Here is a 20,202-nt window from a genome sequence, read left to right on the forward strand (position 1 = left end):
AATTAGTTACTCATAGTCTATAAGCTAAAGTGCAAATAGGATATTAGTTTAAGGTAGTAAATTTACCCAAAAAAAAAAATAAAAAATTACTAAGAAAAAAAGTCCGCCCAACAAAACGAGGAGGATTATGATATAATCGACGATATATATATATATATATATACGCGTGTTGGTTTGGCCTTTCGTGTCATCCGAAGGCCGTAGCGAAGCCAAAGAAGTGAGAGGTCAGATTCAGATTCTCCTCCTGCCTCTGCGAATAACAGCTTCAAAATCTCTACAGCCCGAAAAAACAAAAGGAAAAAAAAAAAAAAAAAAAAAATTCTTTCGTTGGTTAAATTATTGACAAAGTCTTTGTGGGTTCAGGAGCAAGGATGAGGCGTTATGTACCCAAACTTATTGATTGGCGCAAGGGCTTCAGGAAATTCAATTCCTTCCTGGTACGTCCTCTCTGTTTTTTTTTGGGGAGGTGGGGGGGCTCTGTGTTTGACAAAATTCTTGGTTCTACTCGGTTTTTGGTTATTGTTTGTTTCTTTCTGTAAAAGATCAAAATTTTCATGATATTCGTTATTATTATTATTTTTAATTTTTAATTTTTAATTTTTTCTATATGGGATTATTGAGGTTCAGCTCTGTTTTCTCTTAATCTTAATTCATATTTTATTTGAACTCTCTGATGCCACTGTTCCATTGTACATTGAAAAAACCAAAAAGTAATCTTGAAACTCGCACCAGATGGAACCAATGTTGATTTTACCGTGTTTGTGGCAACTTTTAATTCCTACTTTGATGCCCAGCCATGGCATATTAGTTAACACTGTTTGATGAATAGAGACATGGGGGTTTCGTGTTTCATTAGGAAAAACATACGACTGTAAATGAATGACATGGCAATTAAAATCAACCCTTAATTATTTTTCTTTAATCTGAGGTTGTACTTCGACGTCATCCCATTTGTATGGTAATTACATGACAATCTACTAAATAACATTAGTCTTTGGTTATATTGCATTTGTAAGTTGTAACAAGTCCAAAAATTTCGAACAGTTTAGTTATACCAAAGTCCTCAAACAAAGATTCCATGACTTCGTCTGAGGCATGGTTTTGTTACCAAACATTGTCTTTGAATTTTAAGTTGACGGTTTCTGCTAACTTTTGTCACTTGTTTTTATGAGCATGAGGGTGAGTGCTGCTAAAGGCTGACTATGTGTTGGCACTTTATAATCAGGTCAAATGTGAGATTGGATCATATTCTGCATCCAGGGAGAGTATTGGTCAAGGTTTGGGTGGTTATCTGAATGGATCCTTACAGAAGATGTATGCCACTTCTAGTGCTACTCTATCCGATCATACCTCGAAAGATAATCATGTTTCAGATATGTTAGTTGATTCATTTGGGAGGCTGCACACTTACCTGAGGATCTCCTTGACAGAGCGTTGCAATCTTCGATGTCAGTACTGTATGCCTACAGAGGGTGTGGAGCTCAGTCCTAGCCCTCAACTACTCTCACAGAATGAGATTCTTCGACTGGCAAATCTGTTTGTGAGCTCTGGAGTGGAGAAAATTCGTTTGACTGGAGGGGAGCCAACCATTAGGAAGGATATTGAAGACATATGTCTACAGTTGTCTAACTTGAAGGGGCTAAAAACGCTGGCCATGACTACCAACGGAATTATTCTCTCAAAAAAACTTCCGAAGCTGAAGGAATGTGGGCTTACTTCTGTGAATATCAGTTTAGACACGTTGGTCCCAGCAAAGTTTGAATTCATGACCCGGCGCAAAGGGCATGAAAGGGTTATGGAATCAATTAATACCGCTATAGACCTTGGATACAATCCTGTGAAGGTATGTTTCATCCTCTCAACCTTGTGCTTATATTTTTTTTACTTTTGAAATCCTTTCTTTTGGGACATTCATTATTTTTATGAGTTTTTTGTGTTCTTATATTGTTTCACGCTTGGCTTACTAGGCCAAATGTGAATTTTATTATTTACCAGATCATCCAAAAATGATAAGTGTCAGCATCTTCCATCCTGTAATGTGATGTGCTAGTGCCAAAAGACTAAAATGACTCATTTGAGAAAAGCATAGTGAAGAAATTGAGACAATATTTTCTAAAGATGAAACTAAAACTTGGGTAACCTTTCGAGGACCAAACTTATACTTTAGCCTTTTGCTTATTGCTCTTAGTTCTTGTTCAAGGCTTCTTACAATAAAGGGTTGTTTTTCAGGTGAACTGTGTTGTAATGCGTGGGTTCAATGATGATGAGATTTGTGATTTCGTAAAGTTAACGCGTGAAAAGCCAATTAATATTAGATTCATTGAGTTCATGCCTTTTGATGGGAATGTCTGGAATGTCAAGAAACTTGTACCGTACTCTGAAATGTTGGATAGAGTGGTAAGGTAGAATTCTGCCAGGTGACCCACTTAAAAAATTCTGAATATTTATTGATACATGCCCTAAGCCCCTCATTATTAACTGAACAGGTAAAACAGTTTCCATCCATGAAGAGACTTCTGGATCACCCAGCAGACACGGCCAAGAATTTCAGGATAGAGGGGCATTGTGGTACTGTTTCTTTTATAACATCAATGACTGAGCATTTTTGTGCTGGATGCAATAGGTTACGACTTTTAGCTGACGGAAACTTCAAAGTTTGCTTATTTGGTCCTTCAGAGGTGAATTTTCTTCTGCATTGTTACTTCGAATGCATACTGTGACATGTATTTAATTTTTGTGATGTCATTTTTAATTTGGTTCACTGCTGTTGCCAATGCTCTTTGGACCAAATGACATCTTGTCTCCCCTGTTTTGTGTAGTCTTGAATTCTCATTTTAATGGGAAGTTAAAGACTTACATCTAACCATGAGGAATGTTTTGTTCCTTATGAGTGATATTTTGAATCATCTTTCTGTTGAAAGTGATATAAGTTGCTATCTGACCAACCATTCTAATCATGATTAAACTCTTGTTGATTATTTATATGTTTGTATGATTATAAATGGAAGTGGGAGAATTTGTAGTGCTCTAACTTCTGATTAAAGTAAGAGGTGAGTTTAAGGTTCCTTTTTGTCCTGTTAAAACGTACTGGATTCCCTGTACTTCTTCCTATCTGCACCAACATGAAGTAATAATATGATTTAAGCTTAATGTTTTATTGAGCTACTAGGTGCCAGCATGGAATAATTAAGCGATTTTTTTTCCCTGTAATGGAAGTTTTAGCCGAATTCTTTTGCATTTTCTTTGCAATACAAAATTGGAAATTCTTGTTATCCTTATTACAGTTTATTAATTGCAGGTTAGTTTAAGAGATCCCCTTCGCCATGGTGCTGATGATGATAAGCTTAGGGAAATAATTGGGGCAGCGGTATGCATTTTACAGTATTGTCATGATCATGAACTTCCAAAACAACCACTAAATGTTAAATTCATCAATGCTTCATGTTCTTAATGATAGTAGATGTATGAATATAGGTTATTGATTTAATTATTGGGAGATCTTTTGTTGATTTTGATTAAATGGGTACATGGCTATGACTTGTATTAGAGCTACTTGAAAATTATGGACACTTGAGGAAACAGCCATGTATGCTAATTATTTGGAGATTTTTTGAAACAATTAATTTTCATTTCCCCACAAATGTATGTAAAGTTTATGTTTACTATTTATGGTTCTTTAGTATGCAGAAAGATACTCAGACAGATACATATGTTAAAGATGAGAAAGTTAACAATGATGCTCATACATAGCTACTATTTATGGCAGCCATTTTGCTGTCTAGTGTCTACAATAATTGCAAGAGTAATGTTATGGGAAACCATTTAAAACACGCCACACAGCGAAAAATGTGTGATAAATGGTGTGAAGAGTAGCATTATTCTAATTGCAAATGACAAAATAATGGACCGCAATAGTTTAGCTAGAGAGTCCAGAGGTCATTGTTGAATTGGCGTTGGCTATCAAGCTTTCCTTACGCCATCTTTGTCCAATACACTTCTAAATTATTCCTCTTTTGATTCAGGTGAAGAGGAAGAAAGCTTCACATGCTGGGATGTTCGACATTGCAAGGACAGCAAATAGGCCTATGATCCATATTGGTGGCTAAATTTTTGGTATTCCCCACCCTTTTCAGAAGAATATTTTTAGTTTGTTTATTTTGCACTTCTAATGGTACAAAGTTTGCATGCCATAGACTTTTTAATGAGTAATTCCTTTCAGGTTTTTTAGGGCTTAACTTTCTTGCATACCAAACTGTTTACTCTTTTATTTGATCGATCTCAGCACAGAGAGCGCAAAAAATATTTGGGCACATGGTTGTTACCACCCCAATTACTGTGTATCCAAGCAAGGCAAGATCACAACTCAGTCATTCATTCACTAATGAAGAATTCTGACTTTTCTTCTGTTACTTCCAAAGTTGTGCTTTATTTCTAAGCATTTACAGTGAAGAGTATCACAAGTTCTCTCCTTTGTAATTTATCTTTATGTAGGTTTTTGCTTTTGCTTTTGTTGTAACAAGGAAATTGATACACACAGTATCCTGTGTTATCTTATATACGAAGTTATCTATACAAGATAGGTTATTATCGTGTTCATGTTGGCCTGGATATGAATTGGCTGCAATTCAGTCAGCCTCAGCGCCACTCTTGACGAATTTCTTAATCCATTTTCTTAACTTAATATTGATTTAGGCATCAGAGTGTACTCTCGGGCTTGCTTTCTTTCACTTTTGGTAGGTTCCATTAGTTTAAGGTAGGTATGGTATCCGATCAACTGATTCTTTGTAAATCATCTTAGTAGTTTGTAATGGATTTTCAATCATGCTTTAATTACAAGCATAATTGCTTACACGTGTGGAGTGTGCACTTCATCGCCTTCACTTTGGGACATGGTACAAGAAGTCAAGAACCAACAAACGTGGGATGGAGGGAATTTGATGAGGGGAACTTTAACTTTATATCTTTTTATATATGATCATTTTAATACTCACGTTTATGAAGATTTTAAATCTAAGACTTCTAATCATTTTTTCTTTAAATAAATGCTAAAAATAATATGAAAATATCGTTATGCCCATTCCATTATAAAAAAATAAAATCAATGAGAAGGGCTTAATAGTATTTTCATATCATTTTTTGTTATTTATTGGAGGAGAAATTGATTGGGTATTAAATTGATCAAATTGAAAATTGAAATCCAAAACATAAAATCCGAAGAAACACAAAGGATTCTGGAATATTTTTCCTTCAAAAAAAACCACCTCTTCTTTCCACATGAATCAACCATACAATGAAAAGAAGAAAGAGAGCTAGTCCTACACAATTATGTTAATGCATTCATCATATTTTGTATAAGAGCACGAGAGAGAACTATGTCGAAGCAAAGTAAAATCAAAATACAGAAAGATGGATAAATGAGTTAATTAAGTTTCATGGTAAATCAGCAAAGTTTAGAATGAAATGGTGCGACTCTGCTGATCAACATAAGAAGAAAGAAATTTACAGTATGAAGAACATACTTTTACTATGTTTTACAAGAAAGAGAACAAATGGAAACTTTGAAAAAAGAAAGAAAGAAAGAAAGAAAGTTTGCTGGAATCCTTTATGGAGACAATGCTTTAATATGTGCGTGTAGTGTCTCCTTCCAAAACATATAATGTGACAAGATCTCAATGAACAGGCAACTCACTTAGCTCTTCAATGAAACCATCCAAGTCCGAGAATCCATCAAAGAAGCCACTTAAGTTATCATTTCTCCATACTTCTTCATCTTCCTCCTTTACTGATCTCGCCCCATTTTGAAAACCGGCGAACTCACTATGCGTTTCCATGTCCATGCTTGGCTCACGGTAGAAACTCATGATATTTTTGCTCGGTGGAGTCGCCGTTACGTTCTTATTACCCACTAAGAAATTCTGGTCTTGTCCCTGATTACCTTTTATCTCCGAAGGTTTTCCCGTGAGTCTCTGAACAAGCTCTCAAAAATTTTCGGCATCGGTCTCTATGATTTCTGGTGCATATATGTGAACTATACGAATCCTTGACTTGAGTTTTGGTATTGCTTGCGAACCTTTGTGCATGGAAAGTTCAGAAGACTCTGAACTTGGCTTTCTAGGATGTGGCTTCACCATCTCTCTCATGGCAACTTTGGGGGGTGTTTGAATGATCACTAATGGATAGAGGTTAATATATACTGGAGAATGTTTTGAGTATGTATTTTAGGTGCTGTAAAAAAAAAAATGGATAAAATTAACTCTGTAATTTTTTTGTGTTTGAGAAGGCAATATTAAGCTGTCTTTTGGAAGCCAGGATTGGATTTATTCTGCTATCTCAAACCTTCTCAAGAGTCAATGAAGAAAGAGAACGCCATTGGGCTCTAGCTTATAGTCCAAATTCATTTGACTTAACCGTACATGGGTAATATACTGCCACATGTCAATTAAAATTGTTAAATTATTAGTTAACGAATAAATTTACTATTTATATCAAATTAAGATTTTAAGATAAATGATAATTTAACATGATAAAATTTAACCAAAATTAATCGTGGCCGTCACACACTTGCTTGAGTAGGCCCTAATAAATGCCGGACTTGGCAGCTTAATAATGCATGTAATACCGACAACTAATTACACCTGATCTTAATCGGTAAAAGGTAAAAATTGCAATCCAAAATGTGTAGGGGCTTAGAGATGCTATACCATTTTCTCTATATTCGAAAATTAGTAAAACACGAGACTTTTACTGTTCCTTTAGAGGATGTCTCTTGCTTACCTAAAAACCTTATTCTAACTTCTTTTTAACACGAAAGGTTAATTATTGAAGTACACTTTTAACTGTTGTAGATGAGTTGCGTTATTACAGCTAGCTGGATCAAAAGTATTCTAACTTCTTTTTGGGTAAAAATTACTCATAAAAATCGGCTTGTAAGAGAAAACAAATTCTATCAGCCACTTAAAAGCCGTCACGTCAACTAATACAAGTTGAGTTTAATAAATGAATATAAAAAGTAGCATTAATACTCATACTCATAGAAATAGAAATACCACCCTCACCAATTATAATTTTTTTTTTTTTTTTTTAGATTTAGATGAGCGCGTGCATCAATATTTATAGAATATGGAGATGGAGATGATCTGTTTTATGGTCAATTTTTTTTTTTTTAATTACATCTAACGGTGTACATGGTGCCATGTCATTCGAATATATCATTAAATCAGTGAAATCTAATATAGACCATAAAATGAATCATATCCATTTGATCGGAAAAACGAATAAAAAAAAAATAGCACCAGTAAAGGACTTTTGGACCTTGGTTTACTAGTGCAGTCACTTAAATTAATGTAGGGAAGATAAGAATTTAGGTTTGAAAGATGTTTTAAATTCTTGGGTGGCAACCGAATATCTTTGATAACAACCCCGGTCACTTGAATAACACTAGTATTTTCTTCTGATTGTATGCTAATCAAGAATTAATTAGTAAAAGGTAAAAGGGAGTTGGAAGACATTGACATCAATGCATATGCGAATATCTGAAGATAATATTCCTTTAAATGTATACTTTTTTTTTTTTTCCCTTCTAATCTTTAAATATATACCTTTATAAGCAATGAAAAATTGGTATAATCCCTACATATTGTAGGGGAATGAGATCTTATTAAAGGCGGTGGTGCAGGCAATCCTTACATATTGTATGCGCATATTTTTGCTCCCAAAAGAGTTGTGTAAGGAGTTGAACAAGCTGATGCAACAATTCTGGTGGGGTCATGCTAAGAAGGACAAAAAAAATTCATTTGATGAGTTGAGATAAAATGAGTTTAGCTAAATCTAAAGGTGGATTGGGTTTTAGAGACATTATATGTTTTAATAAAGCTATGCTAGCAAAACAAAGCTAGAGAATCATGCAAAATCCGGAGAGCTTGGTGTCAAAGATTATTGCGGCAAAATATTTTCACCGGGGATCTTTTATGTCTGCCACAGTCGGAAATAAGCCTTCTTATGCTTGGCATAGTATCATTGCGGGTCGGGAGCTATTTTGGGAAGGGATTTTTTGGAGAATTGGAGATGGGCGTTCGGTGTCTATTTGGAGAGATAAGTGGATTCCAAGACCGATGACATTTTCAATCCAATCACCATGCACAATTTTTTCTGAAGAAGCAATGGTTACTGAGCTTTTAGATGCAAATCCGGTCAAGTGGAATGAGAAACTGGTTCGGGACATTTTTGGGGCTAAGGAGGCTGAGATTATTTGTAATATTTCCATTAGTAGCTACCATCATAAGGATAAACTGATATGGCATGGCACTAGTTCTAGAGAATTTTCCGTCAAAAGTGCTTATCATATTGGAAAGGAGCGTCAAGAGAGGAACAAAGGAGAGAGCTCAAGGCAGAGGTCAAGCGGTATGGAAGACCATTTGGAGCTTGAAGGTACCAAATTCTTCAAAAGTTTTTTTATGGAGAGCTTGCAAAAATATCCTTTGCACTAAGGATAACCTTAAAAGAAGAGGAATCATTGATGAAGAGATGTGCATTTTCTGCTGTCAAGAGAAGGAAACGGCACACCACATATTATGGGCGTGTCCATCGGCACAAGATGTTTGGGGTTCCAGTAATCAAAAGCTTCAAAAGTGCAAATGGACTTGCAGTAATTTCATAGAATTTTTTGAAGAGATGGTGCTATGCCTGAATAGGGAGGACCTGGATCTTTTCGCTATAACTTCTAGAGGAATTTGGCAACGTCGCAATTCTGTTGTGCATGGGGGTGAATTCTCACATCCAACGACTATGGCAAATCTGGCGAGAGAGGGGCTGGCGCAATACACTCGGGCAAATGCCAAGGATTCGGTCCTGGTAGTAGATAATATTGTTGGGACGAGATTGAAGTGGCAAGCTCCTCCACTTGGGTTTTACAAGGCAAATTGGGATATTGCTCTATCTACAGATAGGAAATGTATGGGTATAGGAGTCATTATTAGAGATGGAGGTGTGCTTGCAGCTAAAAATAAAACCATTGGGGCAATTTATGAATCGGTTGTTGGGGAAGCTTTGGCGGCTCTACACGCAGCCGAACTATGCCTTGATTTGGGTTTTTTTTTTTTTAATGTAATTTTGGAAGGCAATTCATTATTGGTTGTCAAGGCCATTGGGGAGATAGAACAAAATTGGCTTTGATATGGGCATTTAGTGGAAGATATCAAGCTAGTTCTGAGATCCCTCCGTCAATGGAAGATTAGCCATATTAAGCGAGAGGCTAATGAAGCGGCTCATGGCTTGGCAAAGGAGGCATCGAGGGTTACAATGGATAATTTGTGGATTGAGGAGACTCCTATATGTATTTTCAATATTGTTCTTTTAGAGCTTAATGCTCTTTCTTTATAGAGCTATTGCTCTTGTATTCTTTTTTCATCTATGAATGAAGAGTATCCAGTTTTCTTTAAAAAAAAAAAAAATGGTATAATTACTAGTAACATTGTATTCTATTGTGTCAAAAGTTCGTATTTGTCCCCTTGGGAACAAAGAAATGATTTTGCTTGTACACAACATCTACAAGGTTATCAACTCTTGCAAAATTAAAGGGGGGTAAATCAAAGAAAAAAAAAAAGAATAATCTAGAAAACTTCAATAATATCATGGAACAAATATTTCTTACCCTTGAAAGGGCATGCTTCTTAATGCAGGGCCATAGTTGATGTTGAGTTGTCTAATGCTGAGGTAGTATGTTTTGACAGGGAAGATCAACGCAAGATGACAAAAATTGGCATGATTGGGACTATAGCGTGTAGTGTGCAGTAAAATAAACATAACGTTTGTTACGCTTATTAGAATTGGGCGTATAACCCCAATTCGAAAAGCGTATTTCAGCGTGCACACATGTCTATAAGCGCAGATTTGCTTTTTAATTTAAAAATTAGTTATAGGTTAGTGAATTTTGTTTGAGTTTAAAATGTAATACGTTATCTTTGATACGAAAAAAAAAAAAAAAAAAGAGCCCAAAACACTAATAGCGAATGTTGCTAATAAGTAATAACCCATTTAGGGCCCTTTATTGATCACTAAAAATAAAACAAATATTTGGTGGTGCAAAAAACTTAAAGCAAAATCGGTTTAATTATAGACTAGATATGTTCAGAAACCACCCAAAACAACTGGGTTTATCCAATACAGATAAAAGAACAAAAGAATCGCTCAAATCCCATATACACACAAACACACAAATAAATAGACTACTCAGATCTTACAATATTTATAAAAGCCAACAACGTACGGCAACGTTTTGTACGTGCCATCAATCTACGACAACCCGCAAACGAAAAGCCTAAGAGGAGTGATCACGTGGCCTTGATTTTTCTTGGGTTGGTGACTGCAGGGTCCTTGATGCCGCCGGAGAAAGCTCCCCGCCGGCAGGCATGTCGCTAAGAACGGCGAGAATTCGGTTAATACTGACGGAGCGAGCTGGTCTGAAACTGAGCGATCTCTTCGCGTTTTTGGAGAAGATGCCCGATGACTTAGAAAGGATGAGATACACCAACACCTGGACCAGAACAAACATGGCGACTTTCATAACCATGTTGTCGGCTAAGCTGCTGATCTCCATCACCATTTTCTCGTTCAAAAATAAATATCTGGTCGGACGGATATGAGAGAAAAATATATATCAATCGAGGTGAAGTAATGAATTGAATGAATTGGGTTATAGCAAATAGCAGGGGAGATGATCCTTATATAAGGCTGGATTGCTAAGCTTTGACTGGCCGCCACAAGACTAAAAGGAAAGGTGTCATGAAGTTGCCAACGTGAATCAACAAGCAATTATAAGGGCGCACGCAAACCTAACCCATTTATTATTATTATTTAGGGTCCACGTAGAAGTTTCTCTCAAGACTTGAGTTGGAGGGGGGGTGAGAATTGGTCAATTTTGACTATGTATATAGTCAGGATGTGGGTTCTTTTGATCAGTAGTCCCACATGCACCAATTATTATCACAACAATATTAATTAAATGAATTGAAACATGCAGTGTTTAGATATTTTATTCACTTAAAACTTGCAAGACAAAAGATGTTGTATGCGTTTAGATATTTGGTATCAGAGCACAAAAGCATCACATGCAGTAATGAATTGAAAAGAAATAATTGTGGTGACCACCACGTACGCGATGACAATGAAGAGTTGCTTTTGCAGCTATCCAATACGTGGCAACACCTCACCTTTTCTTTGTCCCTTAATTTCGTCGCTACACTTTATATATATATATATATATAGCACGTTTTCCATTTTGTCAAACAAGATACGAAATCGCTTATGTAAAGGAATTCAATCCAATCCACAAAAACAGTCCACATGTCAACAGTTGATCAGATTGGAGTTACATATGTAAAAATTTATATGGACATAAATTCTATCTCTTTCCATCTAGATCTTAACTATCATGATTTTTGCAATAAATAAATGAAAGGAACATACCAGAATCTATAACAATGAAATCTTCTGAAAACCGGCCCACACACTAGGAAATAGTTTTTCTCACTCGACTTGACGCACTTAAGATACACAAAGATGATGGAGATTGTGCATATTTATAGGGTAGAGAGATAACTGGTTTCCTTTATTCATTCAATAACTCCACTTCCCATCAAAGTAGAAGTTATACAAGATATAAAACTGTTTCTCTTAATTAACCAAGAGTTTAAAGAATGAGATTAGGTAACCTTACACCATTAATAGTCGTAACAGTTTTTCATGTGGGTTATTGAATTCTTACCCAATATATATAGTTCCTGCCTAATTCTTGGCATGCAAAGCATTAATGGAATCAGGCAAAAATGACATAAAAAAAAAAAAAAAAAAGACTGAAAAAAGCAGTTCTAAAGGCATTTTTGAAGGGTGTACGTAAATAATATCATTGGATGACTTCTAATTTCAGAATATACAAAGCAGAAAAGATTGGCAAGAGTACTAATGGGAATGGGACGGAGGGAGGAGTAATGGGAATGCTTCAAGCAATCGAAGTGGGAGCGGCCCATCTTGCAATGGTAAAAACTTAAAAAGCTTGTATGAACTCATGCTCGATGACTTTATTACGTGATATTATGTACACCGTTAGATGAAAAAAACATAAAATTTCGATCATAAAATGAATCATCTTCATTTTAATTCTATTCCTAAATAATTGAAGTCCCAAAATGATACATATAGAAATATATAGTAACTAAACTAATTGTCACAATCAAAAGTGTTTTATATGGTTTAATTAAGTACAATCTTAATAATGTGTATATAACTTTTTGGGCACCCTCTATAAGCCGATTTTCAATTAAAGGTGAGTTATACTGAAGTTTATATCGTTTGGTATTAGAGCCACCGCTATGCTGAGTTGGAATCGGACATAGTTTGTGAAGTATGAAATCAAATAAATGGGGATTTTGCAGTCTAGTAACGAAAGAGTTGCAAGTCAATTTTTAAAAGTGAGTTTTATCTAAAACAAAACTTGTACTACTAATATTGAATCATGCACGAAGACCAGCCCCGTCTTCTACCTCTATGTTGTTGGGTGGGTGGAAATGGCAGGGGAGTTTTCTTTAAATAGAACAAGTATAAAGAGAAAGACTTATGATTCACTTTTTCTTATTATTATTTTTTCCTATTTCCTATAATTTTTCTCTTTCCTAATGAGGAAGGATTTAAGACCATAAATTCAAATCAGCAATCAATTCAAGGCTCAAGCTACTTGATTAGCAATAAGACTTGGAGATCAGTGGGAAATTAAGGTTCTATGAATGATATGATTGTATATCTAATCAATCACTTAAAACCAATTACACTATAATTCCATTGTGGATAATTGGAAGAAAGAAAAGAAATACACGTTACCAATTAGAAGACCCACGAACAACAGATGAAGTATCGATATTTTGTGTTAATCGAATTATTTGTCTGGTGGAAGATCTGAATCCTAGATATAGATGAGCATTGATACTTTGATAAAATCATTATATTAAATATTAATTAGTAAGAACTTTTGACAAGCGATCCTCCTATAGTGGAGCAATTCTGTATACAAGAGACACATAATATCTCTTCATTAATAATAATTGTTTCATCACCTAGCATTTGGCGAGGTGGGACTGGATAATTGCAGTTTACATTATGGTATATTATTGTCTGAATAACGCAGCATACTATACTTTTCTGAGAAACTTCATTTTAATCCCCTTGAATTTTCACACAATTTGACAAACCCCTCAAACTTTTAAATCTCTCACTTTGGACCCCTAAACTTTCAATTTATCTCAGTGTAGACCCCTCAGTCAATTTTAGTAGTTAAAAATACTAAAAAAGACCAAAATATCCTTGATTTTTGTTTTTTTTTTTTGTTTTTTATAAAAAAATGTTTTGAAATTAAAGGTAAAGTTGAAATTTTATATAAAAGTGAAGGGTATAAACGTTATGTAACGTTTAAAATATGACAGATGAATCCAAATTAAGAAAAATTAAAAGTTGATGAGTCCAAAGTGAGAGATTTAAAAATTTAGTAATTATCAAATCACGTGAAAGTTCAAGGGACTAAATTAAAATTTCCCGTAACTTTTTTATCTCACATCGATTTTGTTGGACAGATGCGGATGCTTGTGAATCAGTTCGTTTCAGCTGTGCATAGCATTTATGCTTTTATTTGTGAGACATCTGTGGCTCTATTCGTCCTGACAATGTTCCTTGTTCCATAAGGCTGACTTTGCATGATTTAGGTCAGACTGAGAAACTCAAGACATCGATTATGATAAATCTCTATTTCTATTAATCATTTAATTAATCCCATAACCATCGAATGTTAAGTCTTGTGAACAAGAATTGGGTCCAACTACTTATTCCTGCGTATTTTCTGGCGTGTTGATTTGATTCATTCAAGCTACTGCAAATTCAATCCATCCTTTTGGCTTCATTTGTAAAACCCACAAATGATAGCTTGAAAAGTACATGTATCGATCCGAGTTTAGAGCTAAAATTATAAGCATAGATCAAAGAAAACCGAAGCAATCGAGTTCCAAATGGACTAAATTAAGAGATGCAAGATAGGAAGATGAGCGAAGAAAGTAATTAAAGTAGAATTAATATCCAGAAACAGAAGAAGCATACATATGAGATACGAGTATTCAGGCGCTAGAGGCCTTGGAGGCCTTGGAAGCCTTGGAAGCCTCGAGATCCGCAGCCCTTTGGAGCAAACTCTGATCATCGAGAGCCATCTGAATAGGACACGACCCAAGCCCTTCAGCAATGGCCAGCATGATCTTCTTCATCTCCTCCCTGAACTCCTCGCGCTCCACCGTCCCGTTCTTGTCGCAGTCGAAACCCTCGAAGATTGAGTCGTAGAGCTGCGTCAGCTGCTCCGGCGGCGTCGCCACGTCGATGCCGAAGTGGGTCTCGATCAGCCTTATCGACTCGAAGGCCTTCCGGATCTCCCCGCGAGAGAGAACCCCGTCCTTGTTCAGGTCCAGCGCCTCGAACTGCTCGTCCACACTCTTCTTGAACTGCGCCTCATCGTTCACGAAGTCTCTCACAGTCGATCCGTCGATTATCACCACCCCCATCTCTACCTTTTCTTTCTCTTTCTCAGATTCTCTCTCTCTTTTCCTTTGGGAAGATAAGAGAAGAAGCAGTAGCTTTGCACTTTTTTTGGGAATTTGGGCCCTTGGATTTATTGGAAGAAAAGGACAACCCGATTATGGTTGGGTCGGTTGCGGATTAAGGTTTACGAAAATTAGGACAAAGCCCACGAGAAAAAAAAAAAGAAAAAGAAAAAAGACAAAGCCCACCTGAGAGCAACGTACCAGCGGGATAACTGGCCCAAACCTTAAACCTTAAACCTTAAACCTTAAACCTTAAAGCATTCACATCTGCAGGGTTTGAGTAGTCCTGTCTGCGGAAGAGTAATACTGCGATTCAAGCTCCTTGAGGCTGGCAGCTGCCTCCTCTCCAATTCTAGCCAACATGCGGTCTGTCTTCTCTTGCTGCTGGTTAAACTCAGCAGTTCTTTGGTCCACATGGTCATTAAGAGATGCAAATCCTGAAAATATTGCTGTTTGCTTAAGCTCTGACACTAACTTCAGTAGAGAATCCGATGCTTGAACCTACAGTATAATGTATAAGCATTCAGTAACAAAAGGTTTAGAAAGCTTGCAAATTTATTCAGGGTCAAACTGATAAGGCTAGAGAGACTTCAACTAAGCACCATTAACATTTCTATCTTTTCAATCGATATTTGACAGCATTACTTTGGCAAGGAACTCAGAATCCTACCCAAAAAACGACTCATTCATAAATTCTCAAAGGATAGACACCCCTGGCCAAGTACATAGGTTAAATTTGTGGTGAGTGAAATCTCTCCAAATTCCTTGCCAATTCAAACCTTCTCTTTTCTCCATAACTAACAACCTTCCCAAGTTCCAAATCTAAATATAGACGAACATAATTTCAACTACAAGAGAGAACCAGACAGAGAGGGAGAGCAGCAGCAACTACTCTTACCATTCTAGCTGCACGCATCTCCATCATGAGAGCTTGTTGTGAATTTCTGACTGGTGGATCATCCACCTACAGTATACAAGGTTGTATCAAAACAAATCACATTTCATAGAACTTCCAGGCATATAGAGTACAACTTTCAGAAATTATAAAAGCATATTTCAAAATTATAGCTGATATCCTTAAGAAAATCCAAATAATCCCATGGAAGATCACTGACCTCTTTTTTGCAGTATACACGAGTATTAACATGGTAGTTTCAAATCTAAACTGGCCAATGCTAGTGAATGTGTTGTAATATATTTACTCTGCACAATCTATTAAGAGCCAGGTCTGCTATTTCCCACAATTTAGAAAGGTGTCGAGGCCCTAGACCTCCCTTTCCTAATATTACACTTGCAAATATTAGGAATAAGGCTCCCTTCCCTTCTACATATCTAAATTTCTCATTCATACATAAAAGAATAGAAAGGATCCTTGCTGGCCCCCTAGGACAAGGTGTCACCAAACATAAGCAACAAAACAAAACATATAAAAAAAAAAAAAGTCCAGTTTCAGAACAACTGCAAAAGATTATCAATAGTCAACAATAAAATTCATCAAGGCGATGAACTCATTGGCACAAAAATTCAAAGCTGAATATGTTTAGGCATTGGACAGGAGGCATTGTGCAGGTAAGGTTTCTTTTCATTTTATTTTCCATTCTTTGCCGATCATAAAGCTAGTTATGATCATTTAATTAAACTAAAAAAAAAGTTGAGAATGAGTATGCTATTTAAAAAAATGCTTTTTCCTTAATAATCAAAACCCATGTGTTTCTTAAGGCAGCCCATACATGTGAGCGCTCACTGATGCGGCACGTGTGATGGATCACAAGCTCAGTTTTGGGTATGCTTGTGTTGTGTGTCACCTTGACAAGATGCCTTGCATTGAGCACTCACCTTGCTGTAAAGTGCAGTCAAGATAGTAATGGCACAATGCACTAGATGATAAAGCCCAATACCTCAAGGCATAACATCTCCAGTCAGCCATGGATTGTTTCACACATATGGATGCCAATATCATATAAACCCACATGTACAAATGGAATGGCAAGAGCAAAAATCCAACCAAGTAGTGACCTCCAAAATAAGTTTATGGTGAGTAGCATAGGACTGTAGTGGGCGAAAATCACCCCAAACAAAAGGCCCATTATCTTCACTTTGTTCACAGCTTTTTACTTATCCAAATTTATAGCGTTAGTCACTAAACAATTAAATTTAAATCTTTAGCAAAAGTTGTTCTACCCCAAGTATATTCCTTTCCAATTACCTTAATACGAGAGTCCTCCTGTATTCTTGTGCTTTCTAATTTCAGCGCCATGCGATATGTTTAATATGTTTATGAGATGACCCATTAGTTTTTTTTTTGGATCTAGAAGATTCATCTCTTCGCTTCACTCATGTCAGACCAATTAGATAAAATTATTGAAGCATTCGGACATGAATTAGCAACAAACAATCATGGTATAGAAAATTTTTTTAAGAAAAAGTAGGTAATTTTCGGAAAAAGGTATCCACAAGAACGAATATCAACTAAAAAGAAAACGAAAAAGGGAAAGATTACCCGGGAGACATTGACGAGGTGACTGAAGTTGTCCACGGTGTTGCTAATGTCGGTTTCGACTCTCTGGAGCAACATCTTCTGCGGATGCCGCAGCCGCCGCGGTGGGCCCACTTCCGCCACCACCGCCACCACTTCCCAAGCTGCCGCCTCCACCAACTCCTCCTGCTCCGCCTTTATTCATTTCCTCTCTTTCACTCTCTCTCTCTCTCACAGAAGTTACGGTCACTTTTTAGAAACCAAAGAAATCTGGGCTTAGTCCAGTCCAAGCCCCAGCCCCAGCCTCAAGAAAGTGTATTGAGGTTGGGCCAGAAAATGATGGAGTGGACCCAATGAAAAGATAATCCAGAGCTTTGGGTTTAACTTGTATATCATCACTCGTTTCATAGATCTATACGAGTATCATTGTCAGGAAACTCAGGAAGAGGGAACTGATTGCAAGACAAAGGACACTTTGAGTTAGTTAATTTGATAAAACATTTTAGATTTTTTTTTTTTTTTTAATTTGTAAAAAAAATGTTTTGATATGATATAAACTTGTGAGTATTTTACTATTTGGTGTTATACTTGTTTGTTACTCCGTGTATTAAGGCCGGTTTGGAATTGTGTTTTAGGGGTTTAAAAGTGCTTTTAACACTTAAAAAGTCCGTTTAAAGAAAAAAGTATTCGTTTAGTAAAAAAAATAAATGCGCTTTTAATGGTAAAAAAAACCTAAAAATAGCCACAAAAAAAACACTTTTGGCAAAAACAAACTTTTGTTCAAAAGCTCTTTTTGACTTAAAAACTCTATTTTTGAAATGCAGTCCCAAATAGGTTCTCGGACATTTATTCTCTCCGCTCTTAATTGGACGCTTAAATTTTAAAATCAATATTAGAGATGTAGCCAATTAAGTTACAATCTGTATTTGATACGCCAACAATATCTTTTTGAAATGCTAATCTACTACAAAATACACAATATGTAAATACTTTGACAAAAAGCAAATAAATATATGAGAAATTGCAACGTCATTGCTGACATTACCAGACATTTGTGAGGTATACATGCAATTAAATTACTATAAGCGGGAGAGGTTTGAGTTAACAGGGAAGTGGGAAACTACAATCGGAGCTTCTGAAGATTTTGATTTGGCTTTAGGTTTCTCTGAAGATGGACATTCTTTCATGCCGGCGTCGGAGACCGGAGCAGGAGGCGACGAGAAGCAGCACTTGAAACAACTGAAGAAGGCTGAAAAAGGAGCCATGTTGTCTCTTTCCTAGCTTCGTTCACTTGAAACCAGCTGGCCGGCCTTTTGTTTGACTTGGTCCAAGAGTACCTTAATTTGTAGTCGATCTGTTTCTTTAGCTGAACGAGAAATGAATGAAGGAAGATAGTGATATATATAGAAGCTGCAGGTTCGATTGGCTTGCAGAGCAAGGAGAAACAGCAAGTACTGAATTAAGCATATTATTATATTCATACCATGATATTATTATGTTAATACCATGATGTTTTAGAGACGACTGATGAGAGAGAGTGAGTCCAAGTGGGGCAGTTTCCTAGAAGCTAAGATCTCTTGATAACATTGAACCTTGCCTTTTGACCGCTGCCCAACGAAAGATAAAAGGAAAGAGACTTGAGGGAGGTCATGTAAAAATGTGAGTTTTTTGCCACTAATCAGAAGAAGTTGATACCTAAGTCAAATTTATTAAACTTAAGTTTTTTTTAAAAAAAAGCTTAACTACACCAGATTATATTACATATGAAATAAAAAATTAATTGTTTATAAAAAATAAAAATAAAAAATAATTGAAAGACTAGTTGGCCACTCTTCCCCCACTTGGGGTGGCCGGCAGCCACCCCTAGTCTTAGGGGTGGCAGCACGGCCACTCCCATGACCTGGGGGTGGCTGGCCAGCCACCCCATAGGCCATGGGGTGGCTGGCCGCCACCCCAGGCCATGAAAGTGGCCAGCAAGCCACTCCCATGGGCTAGCAGCCACCCCAAATCCGGATCTGAGGTGGCTGGTTGCCACCCCCAGCCCATGGGGGTGGCTTGCCGACCACACCCAAGACCTATGGGGTGACCGGTAAGCCACCCCTAGGGCCGCCACCCAAAGTGGGGGAGGGGTGGCCAGCCATCCACCCCTTCAATTCTTTTTTTTATTATTATTATAAAGAAAATTAATTTTTTATTTTATCTAGAGTATAATATGGTGTGGTTGAGTTTTTATTTTAAGAATAAGTTTAATGAAATTGGCTGATGTGTCAGCTTCTTATTGGTGGCATAAAATGTGACTTTTGTGCAACAAGTGCACCCAAGTTGCTCTCAAAAGGAAATGTTAGGTGGTATATTTTTTGATATTTTCTTAGTGTCCTCGTGCTCTTACTTAGATGAATATTATTTTCTAAAAACCAAGTAAAAGAAATAAATGTCACTTTTTTTAAAAAAAAAATAATAATATTCACCTAGTATCATAAGAACACCAGAAGAATCTATATCAAGAAATCACCTAACATTTCCTAAAATATAATGTGTACATGATAAGCCGGCCGGCCAAATCCACAATTCGATTGGTCCCTTGAAACAAGAGAAGTTCATATGTGAGCAAGGCTGGATTCTACCTACTCAACCATATGTTTGAGAAACTGCGATTTTATCAAATGTTTGACACATTTTAAAATTACAATTTTTTAAAAATCACAAATCTAAGCGACCATTAGTCTCTTAATAATGATGGTTTACTATTGCTTTACTTGGGTGTTAAGTTTATCATATACCCCTCCTTTTTCTTAGACTTGACTTTGAGGTTATCAGGTCATGTCTATTGTCTAGGTGCGCTTAATTCAAACCATATATTCTCTCTCATAGAGACAATCAGACAACTGAGTTTTATTAGATGAGAAATGCTAGAATGCAATCATTTCTCCACATTTAGTCCATCAAATGCTTATGTGGCAGGCCTCTTTTATTAGTTTATTATTAAAATTCTTTAAATTTTTAAATCAAAATTAAAAGAATAAAAAATTAAATAAAAAATAAAAAAGAAATTGCAAGGGGTGGCTGCCCACCCCAATTCGCCACTCCCAAGTGCCAATTTTT

At 36.4% G+C, this 20,202-nt stretch overlaps 2 protein-coding genes and 1 pseudogene across 2 annotated transcripts; 1 reads left to right on the plus strand and 2 right to left on the minus strand.

Moving 5' to 3' along the window:
* Window positions 1-170: 170 nt before the first annotated feature.
* LOC132167825 (GTP 3',8-cyclase, mitochondrial) lies at window positions 171-4,594 on the plus strand. Its single transcript, XM_059578857.1, has 8 exons — window positions 171-224; window positions 364-437; window positions 1,226-1,843; window positions 2,230-2,397; window positions 2,487-2,678; window positions 3,299-3,367; window positions 4,023-4,113; window positions 4,283-4,594. Exons 2-7 carry the CDS (start codon window positions 372-374, stop codon window positions 4,104-4,106), a joined length of 1,197 nt encoding a protein of 398 aa, XP_059434840.1. The 5' UTR covers window positions 171-224; window positions 364-371; the 3' UTR covers window positions 4,107-4,113; window positions 4,283-4,594.
* Window positions 4,595-14,036: 9,442 nt separating this feature from the next.
* LOC132167636 (uncharacterized) lies at window positions 14,037-14,672 on the minus strand. Its single transcript, XM_059578644.1, has one exon. It carries the CDS (start codon window positions 14,583-14,585, stop codon window positions 14,151-14,153), a length of 435 nt encoding a protein of 144 aa, XP_059434627.1. The 5' UTR covers window positions 14,586-14,672; the 3' UTR covers window positions 14,037-14,150.
* Window positions 14,579-17,375, minus strand: LOC132167635 (mediator of RNA polymerase II transcription subunit 22a-like; annotated as a pseudogene).
* Between the last annotated feature and the right edge of the window lie 2,827 nt (window positions 17,376-20,202).

The sequence above is a fragment of the Corylus avellana genome, chromosome ca1 (assembly GCF_901000735.1).
Source record: "Corylus avellana chromosome ca1, CavTom2PMs-1.0".
Taxonomy (NCBI): domain Eukaryota; kingdom Viridiplantae; phylum Streptophyta; class Magnoliopsida; order Fagales; family Betulaceae; genus Corylus; species Corylus avellana.

What these genes read in the sequence shown, in the direction of transcription:
- LOC132167825 (XM_059578857.1), top strand. Translation starts at nt 372, where the DNA reads ATGAGGCGTTATGTACCCAAACTTATTGATTGGCGCAAGGGCTTCAGG. An exon ending in TTGGATACAATCCTGTGAAG is followed by an intron (nt 1,844 to 2,229) that starts GTATGTTTCATC and finishes GTTGTTTTTCAG; the next exon opens with GTGAACTGTGTTGTAATGCG. An exon ending in GGGAAATAATTGGGGCAGCG is followed by an intron (nt 3,368 to 4,022) that starts GTATGCATTTTA and finishes CTTTTGATTCAG; the next exon opens with GTGAAGAGGAAGAAAGCTTC.
- LOC132167636 (XM_059578644.1), bottom strand. Translation starts at nt 14,585, where the DNA reads ATGGGGGTGGTGATAATCGACGGATCGACTGTGAGAGACTTCGTGAAC.